At 38.8% G+C, this 12,559-nt stretch overlaps 1 protein-coding gene across 1 annotated transcript; it reads left to right on the top strand.

Annotated features, from left to right (window-relative positions):
- Positions 1 to 924: 924 nt before the first annotated feature.
- dcaf13 (ddb1 and cul4 associated factor 13) lies at positions 925 to 12,559 on the top strand. The gene is made up of 11 exons (XM_026924763.3): positions 925 to 1,137; positions 1,728 to 1,927; positions 2,103 to 2,210; positions 2,366 to 2,455; positions 3,556 to 3,711; positions 4,838 to 4,915; positions 5,016 to 5,098; positions 5,190 to 5,354; positions 6,038 to 6,173; positions 8,549 to 8,712; positions 11,157 to 12,559. The coding sequence occupies exons 1-11, from the start codon at positions 1,068 to 1,070 to the stop codon at positions 11,242 to 11,244; spliced, it is 1,338 nt and encodes a 445-aa protein (XP_026780564.1). The 5' UTR covers positions 925 to 1,067; the 3' UTR covers positions 11,245 to 12,559.

Here is a 12,559-nt window from a genome sequence, read left to right as displayed (position 1 = left end):
TCTCTCTCATCAGAAGGGTGTTTCAGCCTGCAGATCCTCCACACACAGGATGTTTTTTGTTTATTACACCACTCTGTGAAAACTCTAGAGACTACTGTGTTTGAAAATCTCAGGAGATCCGCAGTTTCTGAAATACTCAAACCAGCCCATCTTGTACTGCCAACCATACCACAGTTAAAGTCACAGATCTCACACTTTTTTCCATTTCTGATCTTTGATATGAACATTAACTGAAGCACATGACCTGTATCTACATGATTTTATGCATTGTACTGCTGTACATGATTGGCTGATTAGATAACTGCATGAATATACAGGTGTACAGGTGTTCCTACTGTAATAATGTGGATGGTGAGTGTATAAACTGAATATAGAGTGCATTGGAGAAATCTTCAAGTATCATGATATGGTATTTTTGTTATATCGCCCACCCCTATGCTGTATATTTAAGATTTTTTGGTGTACTTTGTGTTTATGTTTCTTCCATTTCTGAAAATTCAGCTCTCACTGTCTGTAATGTTGACATTAAACCTTTCTGATTGCTTTTTATACCATTTTCAAGGTCTAGGAAAGACATACATAGGTCTTATGAGCTGTTTTTCTGTGTGAGTTTGAGCTTATTTGAACTTTTCTTCCTTAAATAAGACTGAGTAAATGTTGACTGTTGACTGGTTTAAGTTGTTAGTTAACTGAATTACCAACATCACAGTGACACAAAAACGAAGATAATTGATGAGTTAACTGATATAATATTGATGTAATGGTTTAAAATAGGAAAACACTATTAAGTTAAGGTACATTTCTGCACTGGTTTTGTCTGGGGATGCAAACCTTTGCACCTATTTGTAAACATAAAGCACTTCCGCCTCTCCGACAGCAGGGGGCAGCAGCGCCATTTTGTCACTCGGTCTATCCCACAATGCGTTTGGGGCACCACGTGACCTACGTGCACTACTCGCGTCACGTAAACACGCATGTTTGAGTCGCGGTTGTTTTATTGGATTATAAATTGTACGCTCTGGAATAATTAAGCGAAAAGACGCAGAATAAAGAGTTTATAAAGCGTTATGAAGGTGAAAGTGCTTTGTCGGAACCCGGACGATTATGTTCGAGAAACTTCAAGAGATATCCAGCGCGGTGAGTGGACTGCTTATGCTAAGCTAATGTTGCACGAGGGCTGAACCCCGAATGCTTCATAGACACTCTGTAGGTGCACTACATAGGGTAGGAAATAATGTTATAATTTAGTGTGCTATGTGATAAAACATATTGCATGTTAGGGTGGTGTCAGGCTGCATTACACTACCCTGTCGTTGATTATTTCCCTAGAACAGCACGTTCTGAAGTGTGGTATTCCTCTATCTCATCATTTACATTTTATATTGTGGAGAATTTTTAATTACTGTTCATATTATATTCACATTATAGCTGCTATAAACACTTGTTTCCTAATCAGCTTCTCTCGCTCTTTATCTCTCTTGAAAATAATAAGATAAATAAATAAATAAATAAATAAATACACACCTTGTCATTTTACTTCAAACCGTCACATGGTGGTTTATAAAACACTGACACTGGAGACTCCTTCCATAAATGTTAAAGAAACACCTCTTTACAGAAAACCTTGTATGCTAACTTATTAAATATCTTTTTATAATATAGTCTTGGATTACGTTACAGTTTCTGATAATGATCATGATTTGGTGAATCTATCATTTTCTCTAAAGTTCCCAGGAATTATGATCCCACTCTACACCCGTTTGAGGTGCCAAGGGAGTACACCAGAGCCCTGAATGCCACTAAGCTCGACCGGATATTCGCGAAGCCCTTCGTGGCATCGCTGGATGGCCACAGAGACGGCGTCAACTGCATCGCCAAGCACGTCAAGAGTCTCTCTACGGTGTTGTCCGGGGCGTGTGATGGACAGGTATACCACTGCTCAGTATTACATTACTGCTGTTTTTATAATCAGCATGTGATCTTTAACAGCATCAGAGTTTTATTCTGTAATGAAATTCAAAGCTGTTGATGTAAACCATCTGTCACTTCTGCATGGTTTGGTTAACGGTTATGACATTGCTCACGCTTTGTGTTTATGATAGGTGAAGATTTGGAACCTGAGCAGACGGGAATGCCTGCGAACGATCCAGGCTCACGAAGGCTTCGTCAGGGGAATATGCTCACGCTTTTGTGGAACTTCGTTTTTCACGGTACTTCTAGCATGTTTTCCTGGCACTGTGTATGTGTGTTTATACAGCTGAGCATTCTGCAGCGTTTTGGATCTCTTTAAACATTTACTTTAAACATTTTGGCATAATATTTTGTATATAGTGCAAGAACTCTTATTCTGTATTTCCTGTGGCAGGTAGGAGATGATAAGACCATTAAGCAATGGAGCATGGAGGCCCCTGGTTATGGTGTGCGGGAGGAACCATTGACCACTATACTTGGGAAGGTATATCATTTCATTTTTTTTGTGGGACATACACTACCACATTATTAGGTATACCTGTTTGTTAATGCAATTCTCTACTGAGCCAATCATGTGGCAGCAGCACAATGCATAAAATCATGCAAGATACAGGTCAAGAGCGTCAGTTAATGTTCACATCAAACATCATTATGGGGAAAAAATGTTCTCTCAGTGACGTTGACCATGACATAGTTATTGGTGCCAGACAGGCTGGTTTGAGTATTTCAGAAACTGCTGATTTCCTGAGATTTTCAAATGCAGCAGTCTCTAGAGCTTGCACAGAATGGTGCGACAAAAAAAAAGAAATCCAGTGAGCATGTCCCCACTGTAATCTTATGCTGTTGTAGCTCATTTACTTCAACGTGTCATTTGTTCTAAGAGGCTTTTCTGCTCACCACGGCTGTAAAGAGTGGTTATTTGAGTGGTGTTCTGCTGTTGTAGCTCATTTACCTCAATGTGTTATGTGTTGTGAGATACTTTTCTGCTCACCACGTTTGTAAAGAGTGGTTATTTGAGTTACCATAGCCTTCATGTCAGCTCGAAACAGATCAGCTCTGGCCGATCTCCTCTGACCTCTCTTATCAGCAAACCATTTCCGCCTGCAGAACTGCTGCTCGCTTGATGTTTTTTTTTTTTTCCCACCATTCTGTGTAAATGCGAGAGTCTGTTAGGTGTGAAACTCCCAGAACCTAATAAAGGGTTTATTAGGTCAGTGTATATTCAAACAATGAACTGAGCAAAGTAAATAGACAAATAAAGAATATGACATTGTTTTGCGCTGTCTGTAATGGCTGTGTAACAATGAACACAACCATTATCATTCATTCATCTTCAGTAACCACTTGGTTAGCCTAATTCTATTAATTTCTTATCATATTTACTCCCACATCCTAAACCATTTTGCTTACGTACTCTGAGGAGCCCGACGACCAAATAAACTTTGTATTTCATACATTGATTGCTACATTTTATTTGTCTTTTTTATTATATGTAATATGATACAGACTATAGTGATAATTAAATCACTTTTCAGTGAGCATTGACTCCTGCTGTACCTGTGCTGGCTTTATTTCCTGTTGCAGGCTGTGTACACAGGCATTGACCATCACCAGAGTGAAGGTACTTTCGCAACATGTGGCCAGACGGTGGATATCTGGGACGAGCAGAAGAGCAGCCCCATTCGCTCCTTCAGCTGGGGGGTAGATAGCTTCAGCTGTGTTCGTTATAACCCTGTGGAGGTGAGACACACACACACTTTATTACATTTTATTTAACACCTCATTAATCTTTATTTTTCACTATGCACACTGACACTGGTTAGGTTTAAAAAAAAAAAAAAAAAGGAGGGGGGGAACTGCAGAGAAAAAGTACCTGATACATAATTATTGATGCCAAAATGCATCACCCAGTGTATTGACCTGCAAAAATGATATTATAAAAAAACAAGGAGTTGATGGAGACAAAGAAAAGTGAGGTAGTGGCTGAGACAGAAATTGTGCGCTGTATGAATACACTGTATGTCGTTGTTATGACCGTAATCACTTTAAAGAATAGATGCACTTAAAATACATTGCAGAAATACATCACATTAATGCCATTGTGTCCTGCGCAGTAATTGAGTTTCAGCTGGGTTTATGGGATTACCGTGAATTGTAATTGCCTGGCACGAGTTTAATTTTAACATTGCTTAATAACATTTGCTATTTTTTGTTAAAGACGTACCACTTTTTTTTTTGTTAGGTTTAAGCAGATTAAATGAGTTGACAATTTAAAAATTAGATGGAGGTACATTTTCTGAGATTTTTCTGCCAGCCCCTAGTTTGAAAAACAATGTCCTAGAGCAACTAGTAAGAGTGTTAAAACATTGCAGAGCTACCAGATTTACTTAAAAATGTATTTAATCAGACATATTAGTTGGTGTGAATGCGCACTATATGGTTAAATGTTTGTGGACACCTGACCATCACACCCATACGTGGACCATCCGCAAGCTGTTGCCACATTGGGAGCGCACAATTGTATAAAATGTCTTTGTGTGCTGTAGAATTAACATTTCTCTTCACTGGAACTAAGAGGCCCAAACATGTTTCAGCATGACAATGCCTCTGTGCACAAAGTGAGCTCCATGAAGATGGTTTGTGAAGGTTTGTGTGGAAGAACTCGAGTGTCCTGCACAGGAGGTTATTATAACAGCAAAGGGGGAATAAATCTGGAATGAGATGTTCAAAAAGTACATATGGGTGTGATGGTCTTGTGTACGCACTTCGGCTATGTAGTGTATGCTTACATCGCAATTTAAACATTTTCTATTAAATATTAAGAATTTTTAAAATATAAATGCTAACACTGTGAGTGCTTTTGCAGACTGAGCTCCTTGCCAGCTGTGCCTCGGACAGAAGTATCATACTGTATGACATGAGAGAGTCGACTCCACTTAAAAAGGTATCAACAAGCTCTTAGGATTCATGACTGCTTGCATTTTTTTGTCTCATTGTGGTGATGAAGACAATGATGACGATGACGACACTGTCCTCTACTTCAGGTTGTAATGCAATTGAGAAGTAACACACTTTGCTGGAACCCCATGGAGGCGTATAATTTCACGTGCTCCAACGAGGACTATAAGTGAGTCACATGACATTTAGTATTGATGTAAAGGTAATGAATGATTCATATTCATTCAGTAATTATTACCTCTGTTTGATCATCAAATCAGCCTGTACACCTATGATATGAGGCGTCTGGACGCACCAGTTACAGTACACATGGACCACGTGTCCGCTGTGCTGGATGTGGACTACTCGCCCACGGGGAGAGAGTTTGTGTCAGCCAGTTTTGACAAGACGGTTCGCATCTTCCCCAAACACAGCGGCCACAGCAGGTGAGTGAGGAGAGTCAAATCATCTGTCCTTACACACCTATACACTGTTAGCTGTATGTCATCCATACCACAGTGCTGAATTCTCGATTCTGATTGGTCAGACGGTGTTGGTTACTTTTCTGTAACAGCACCTCAGACAGTGTTTGCAGGTTTATGTTCGTTCTAACTTATTCACAAGACCTCGTATAAGGATAGTTCCACGTAAACAGATTTTAAAAAAATGTGTGTAATTGTGGATATGGTGAACGTTTGTGTACAAAGATGTTTAACATTTATGGAAGGAGTCTCCAGTGTCGGACCGGTTGCAGGTCTCCAGTGCAGAACTGTTGCTTTAAGACAACGTGTTTAGGCCTCAATAGTTTATCAAAACAATGTTGCTGCTTTGATTGATATGCTGTAAATGTTTTCATAAGCTACTGATAAATGAATTTTCTCTGATTTTTGACTATTCCGGCAGTTCCTTTATTCAGATAATTTAATCAGAGGATGCAGCAATAGTGTATCTCAGCAGTAGAGTTGTAATGACTGCATATGTCTAGAATACAGTCTCAAACTTTTATTGGTAAAATAATGTCATTTCCTGTGTGTATATGCGCACATTGCTTTAGCGCCCTGGATGCCTTGTTTCCTGTTTAGTGCATTAATAGGATTTTTCTTAACAATGGTTTTGCCGTTTTGTCCAGGGAGGTGTACCACACCAAGCGCATGCAGCACGTCATCTGCGTGAGATGGTCAGCAGACAGCAAGTACATCCTGAGCGGCTCAGACGAGATGAACATCCGCATCTGGAAGGCCAACGCCTCGGAGAAACTGGGAGTGGTGAGAGCCTTCACTACTGAGGATTATACCTGTTTTCTATGTTTAATACAAAACGGTTTACGCTGCTTTAGAAAAAGATTTAAAGATTTCTTCCTGCATTTTTTGTAATATAGTGAAATAGGAATTAATCTTGCGATGATTTGGCTCTCTCGTTTGACAGAGCACATGAATTTAATTAGCTAAATCAGTGCTAAAACTGTTATACAGCATGTGACTGGATTTGATCCACGAAGTTTGCATTTTTCTCGGCCGTGGCTCGAATGCCAGTTTGTTGAACCCTGCCAGGATCAACAGTAGTGGCTGCTGCCAAGCACTTAGAATAATGTGCAATAAGAAACAGCATCACTCTCAATAAGTGGCTTTATGGCAGCGCGGCCACTGTTTAGCCTTTGCCAAGAAAGGACCTGGTTTCTCTCGTCAAAGTGCTGTAATGTGATTTTATGATGCAGATAACAGAATGAACACTAAAAATCAGACATCAAATTTCCTACTGCCGGACCTGCACTAAAAAAATAGATACAGAGCGAAGCTTCAGTCTAAATATCCTGATTTTATAAGATCATTTAGTGTACTTCCTCATATGATGTAATTTCTGGCATTTATGTATAGTGACATTTCATATTGATGAAGGAACACTGTTGAGTGGGTTGGTTCCCATATTCATCATAAAGGTCTCTCCATCCTCCTTTAGCCTCATGGGCTCGTCCCGTCTTTGGCTCCTCACAGCACTATGTACGTTAAATAAGCTAAGATTTATTCTAACGATCTTAACTGCACTGGACAAGCAGTGCGCCCATCAGCACTTTAAATCATCCAATCACTTAAAGCAGAGCCTCTTCGGAAAAATAATGAAGCATCAAACAATCAGGAGGGTTTTTAATTAAATGCAGAGGAGATGCTGAATCAAGCCTCAGGCCTGGAGAGTTTTCTGTGGATGACAGTGCAGTGTTGGGAAGTCAGGCGACTTGTGTGATTTAGCAAAATGTAAAACACTAGTTTTTCTTCTTTCTTCAAAATGAACACAATAGAACTGCAACATTAAAGTGGATGACCACTTTAGGTGCAGGTTTATATTAATATGCTCATTCTGACACGTTAGCGTTTCTATAGTAACAGCATTCACAGGGACTTGTACGGTGAATGCTCCACATAATGATTTTTTAAAAAGTGGAATTGTTTATATGGTGAGATTTTCTGTGAAAGGAGATGTTTATTTAACATTTTTGGAAGGAGTCTCCACTTTCAACTCTTTGTAACAGTCAGAGGTAAAGCTGTAACTTTTAGTAAGTTTAGTGACACGGGAAAGAGTGCTTTGTGTGTGGGTTTTTTTTTTTTTTTTTTTTTTTAAAGCAACATGACAAGGGATTTTTTTTTGTCTTGTAAACTTTAGGAGAGAGGAAAAAAAAGGGATGCTGGTGAGGGAGCGACTGTTTATAGCTGCTGTAACAGAAATGATAATGGGAGCTAACTTTTGTTTCATGAACGTTACGATACATAAAACATGACTATAAACGGATAAAAAGTATGATAAATAAATCAGTGAATAAAAATTAAGTTCAATTTGGCAAATCGCTGTGATAATAAAGGGATAAAATTCTTCAGGACATGCTGTAATAGGGATCGGGGTCGTATCACTCCACCCTGTCATTGATCATTTTCCTATAACAGCATGCCACATTGTGTTTTAGTCCTTACCTAAAGCCTGTTTGCCTCTTCCTTGTGTAATCATTTTTTGCATTTATTCTAGCAATGGGCAAACAGTGTCTTCATCTTTGATTTATAGGTTAGAGTAACAGTTTCTTTGTGGTGAATGCTAAATGTTGCAGAGGTTCATGTCAGTGCTCTAGTTTATACGTGCTCGTTGTTAAGAACAGTGTAATTAAGGTTTAACAGGCCTCTTGGTTTTGTCGAGTGAAGCAGAGCTCTTCCATGGCATCAGCAGTTATTAGCCTTAAATAAATTGCATTTGGTGGGGGTAAAGAAATCATTGCTTTTAATTAGAATGAAAGCTTTCAGCTGAGGGGCACTTAGACGTGAAGCAAGAGGAGGGGTTTATGGGACGCTGAAAGAAAGGAGACAAAGGTGGTGATCCTGGTGTCTTTAGAAAGCACATGTCTTTTTAGTGCATTTATTTTATTTTCCATGTCAGATGTAGTACATGTGGTTTAAACATAGCACATGCTACAAAAGAAGACAAAGACATAATAAATAAGCTTAATAATAAACTAAATAGGTTATTAGTAGTTTCTTTCTGGCAAGTGTTTGACTTCAGCATGCCAGTTGTTTGTTGTCATGAGCATCCTTTAGTGTCAGCCCTAATGCAAAAATATTGGCACCCCAACTTCTGCATAATGTGCCTAAATCTTGGCTCACAGCTCACATCTAGAGAAAAGGCTGCCATACACTACAACCAAAAGCTGAAGGAGAAGTTCCAGCACCACCCGCAGGTGAAGCGCATCGCCCGCCATCGCCACCTGCCCAGAGACATCTTCAAACAGAAACGAGAGCTGCGGGAGATGAACGAGGCAAGACGCAGGAAGTAAGTCACCTCCTCAACTCAGTTTCCTTTTTGGTGCTAGCTATACACTGATTTAACATATGAGTTTGACTGAACATTGTTGTATTCCTTGAACTACATTGTGTAATAGATTATGGTTCTTGAATATACACCAACCAGCCACTTTACTAGGAATGCCATACTAATTCTCGGTAGGACCCCTCTTTGCTCTCAAAGCAGCCTCAGTGCTTCATGGCATGGATTCCACAAGGTGTTGGAAACATTCCTTTCAAATTCTGGTCCATGTTGGCTACAAAAGATAATTGCTGCAGATTTGTCAGCTGCACATTCATGCTGCAAATCTCCCGTTCTACCAAATCCCGAAGTTGCTCTACTGGATTCAGATCTGGTGACTGGGAAAGCCCTGTATTACTCTGAACTTACTGTCATGTTCATGGAACCAGTTTGAAATGACTTGGCACATTTTTATGTTGGAAGTAGCCATTATAAGATGTGTAAATTGTGTCTGTAAAGGGATACATGTCATCAGAAACAACACTCAGATAAACTGCGGCATTCAAACAATGCTCGATTAGTACAGTGGCCTAGAGCTGACAGGAAGGTTAGCCAAAGGGGCCCACTGTGTGCCAAGAAAACATTCCCCACACCATTACACCACCACCACCAGCCTGAGCCTGTTGCCACAAGGCACGGATTCGTGCTGTTGATGCCAAATTCTGACCCTACCATCTGCTTGAAATCAGACCAAGTGACATTTTTCTAGTCTTCAGGTGTCCAGTTTTGGTGAGCTTGTGCTCTCTGTAGACTCAGATTCTTGTCTGACAGAAAGTGGAACCTGATATGGTTTTGTTGTCCAAGGTTTGACTTTTGTGCATTCGGAGATTCTTTTCCAGTCACCACGTTTGTAAAGAGTGGTTATTTGAGTTACCATAACCTTCCTGTCAGCTCAAACCAGTCTAGCCATTGTCTTCTTACCTCTGACCCAAATAACTGCCGGTCACTGGATGGTTTTTGTTTTTCACACCATTCTGTGTAAACTCTAGAGAGGTGCAAATGAAAATCCCAGGAGAACAGCAGTTAGTCAAAAATAGTCAAACCAGCCCACTTGGAACCAACAGCTATGCCAAAGTCATTGAGATCACATTTTTCACGTATTCTGATGTTTGATGTGAACATTAACTGAAGCGCTTTACCTGCATTCGCAGGATTCTATGCATTGTGCTGCATCTATATGACTGGCTGGTCAGATAATTGCATGAATGAGCAGGTTTTAATTGAGCAAGTCTGCAGGTGTTCCTATTAAAGTGGCTAGTGAATGTACAGTTGAATGCAAAGTTTAGCATCCCCATGGTTGCCAAATTTCAAATGTAGGTCTAGCCTGCAAAACAACAATCTAAAACATATGTCAAAATACCAATTATTTGGTATTCATCTTTTGTTAACAGGGCATCAATTAAAATTACACAATTTATTATATATATATATATATATATATATATATATATATATATATATATATATATATATATATATATATATATATATAATAAATTGTGTAATTTTAATTGATTTATTATATATTTAATTTATTATATATTTTATATATATAATATATATATATATATATATATATATATATTACTGCAGCAGAATGTGTTAATGTTGAAACATAGTCTTAATATGTGTGAAATTATCTTTTATATTAATGCTAGAAAAAAAATCTTTTAAAATATTTTAATGTAGTATTTATTTATTGCATCTGTCATGATATCAGTTGACTTCATCACATTTTTTGTCCATGTTGTGCAGCCGTAATGGTTATTACTACGCAAGGCTAGTATTCAAGTGGTAGTGTTTTATCCATTTTGGCACACACTGCTTTGGCACAGGAGCTCCAGCAGGCAGCAGAAAGGTCCTCACAGATCTCCTAGCTGTGTGCCAGGCTTTACCGCTCCCTCTGAGCTTGCAGGCGTACAGAGAAGGCCTTTGCCAGCTCTGCTTCTTCTGAATGCCAAGTGCAAGCACCACTAGGGCCAAGTCCGAAAATGCACGTGACAATCTGAGAGTAGTGTAATTAATTACTAACACATGAAACGAGTTATTTGATAATAGTCAGTGTCGACAACTTTGTAATTTTTTCCCCAGTTCCTCGTAAACTGCATTTTCATGTAATGTGTATCCAGATCATTTACCAGATAGTAAAATATCTCCCAGGCCTGGTTTTGTGTACATTGCTGTTCTGATAGTGCTTCACCGGATCTTCATAGAGACAAAGATTTCTATGTTCTTGCTGTAAATGTTTGCTGAAGCTTACTCAGTGCATGCCAAAACAATAGTTAGTGCTGTGGCAGTGCTATACGAGTGTGTTTGTGATGTTTGACTCACCTGTGCTAAGGAGAAAATGAGCGTCTGTTTGAGTCATGCATTCTCATTGTCCGTCTGTTTTTTTTTTTTTTTTTTTTTAGGGAACAAAACGTACGCAAACACAGCAAGCCGGGCTCCGTTCCCTTGGTGACCGAGAAGGAGAAACATGTGGTGACTGTAGTGGAATAACACGTCACTGCCTAAAGGAGCTTCAATCTCACACACACACACACATAAAAAGACTTTTGCCCCGAGCAGCTCTGTGGTGGTGCCATTCTGAGACATTTTCAGCAATTACAGCTGATTCAGTTTGTCTACATTGTGGTAGACTGTCTCAGGATCAGCTGCGGCAGTCATATCCATTAGGAGGCGTTGTATTCTTCATCAAAATACGATGAGCGATTCTTTACTTTTGAGAACTGATTAATGTCATTATTATTGAACATATTTAAGTTTTCCACTCAGAAGGATGTCATGCTCACAAGTAATAAAATGTTCACTTTATATAATAATTTGCCTTGAGATTTGTTTTTCTATATTTCAGAAACTTGTTTTTTTTTTTTTTTTTCACTTTTGCTTTCTCTGTTGATATCTCATAATTGCCTTAGCACTGAAATGAGCTTATTCTCTTAATAAGAGCCATGCTCAGGCCTTTCTCCATTAGTCCAATCATTTCAGTCTTCTCAGCTTTATCTGTAATCCTGACTCAGAGTCTGCCTTTAATACGATCGTTATTGTGACTCATGTTTTGTTCTGCATTACAGCAACTTTAAGTTATGTTGTTTCTATTCAAGTGGTAGAAAGTTAAAGTGACATCTACAGTTTAGTTGTAGTATTTATTGTCCTTGCTGCGGTGTATATAGGAGACACCTGAAAAATACACTTTTCTAAAACAGTGATCAGACCAAATATTCACTCGGAAAAACAGTTCACTGAAGGGGAAAGGACGTGGAGTGTGAAAGATGCACAGTTCCTTACTTTGGCTTAACTTTAGCTGAACTTTTGGCATGAATTCACAAGTGTCTGTGTTGTGGACCAGTAGAAATCAAGTAGGCGGGACTGTGCTTAATTTGATCGGTAAAGAAATCGAGGAGGATTTAATTATTAACTCGGTCCTCTGCCTCAGTGTTTTCTTACTGTTGCTTGGCACACAAATAAAATTAACACCTACTGGGTTTTTGTGGTAAAATTAATTTTTTTCCTCTCTACAATACAGGATTTTCTTGTTACTAATTTTGCCATTTTTGTAGGCTTTTTGGTATCTCTGAAGTGTTTGCTGTGGCATTACTGAAATTTCTACTCATTTCAAACTGATCAAGTAAAATTTTTAAAAGTTGCATTGTGCTAAAAGACATTGTGTAAGAAATATTGTGATTTCTAATTAGATTAGCAAAACCCAAAATATGAGTTGGAAAGATAAGACTGTCACGATCTTTGCATCAATCATTAACTCTGCTTTGGAAAAGGCTCACCTTCTTGTCTAATTAAAGTGTGGTCTAATGTT

This window comes from Pangasianodon hypophthalmus, chromosome 22, assembly GCF_027358585.1.
Source record: "Pangasianodon hypophthalmus isolate fPanHyp1 chromosome 22, fPanHyp1.pri, whole genome shotgun sequence".
NCBI lineage: Eukaryota > Metazoa > Chordata > Actinopteri > Siluriformes > Pangasiidae > Pangasianodon > Pangasianodon hypophthalmus.
The sequence above is the reverse complement of the archived record's forward strand: the minus strand, read 5'-3'. Positions and strand labels throughout refer to the sequence as shown.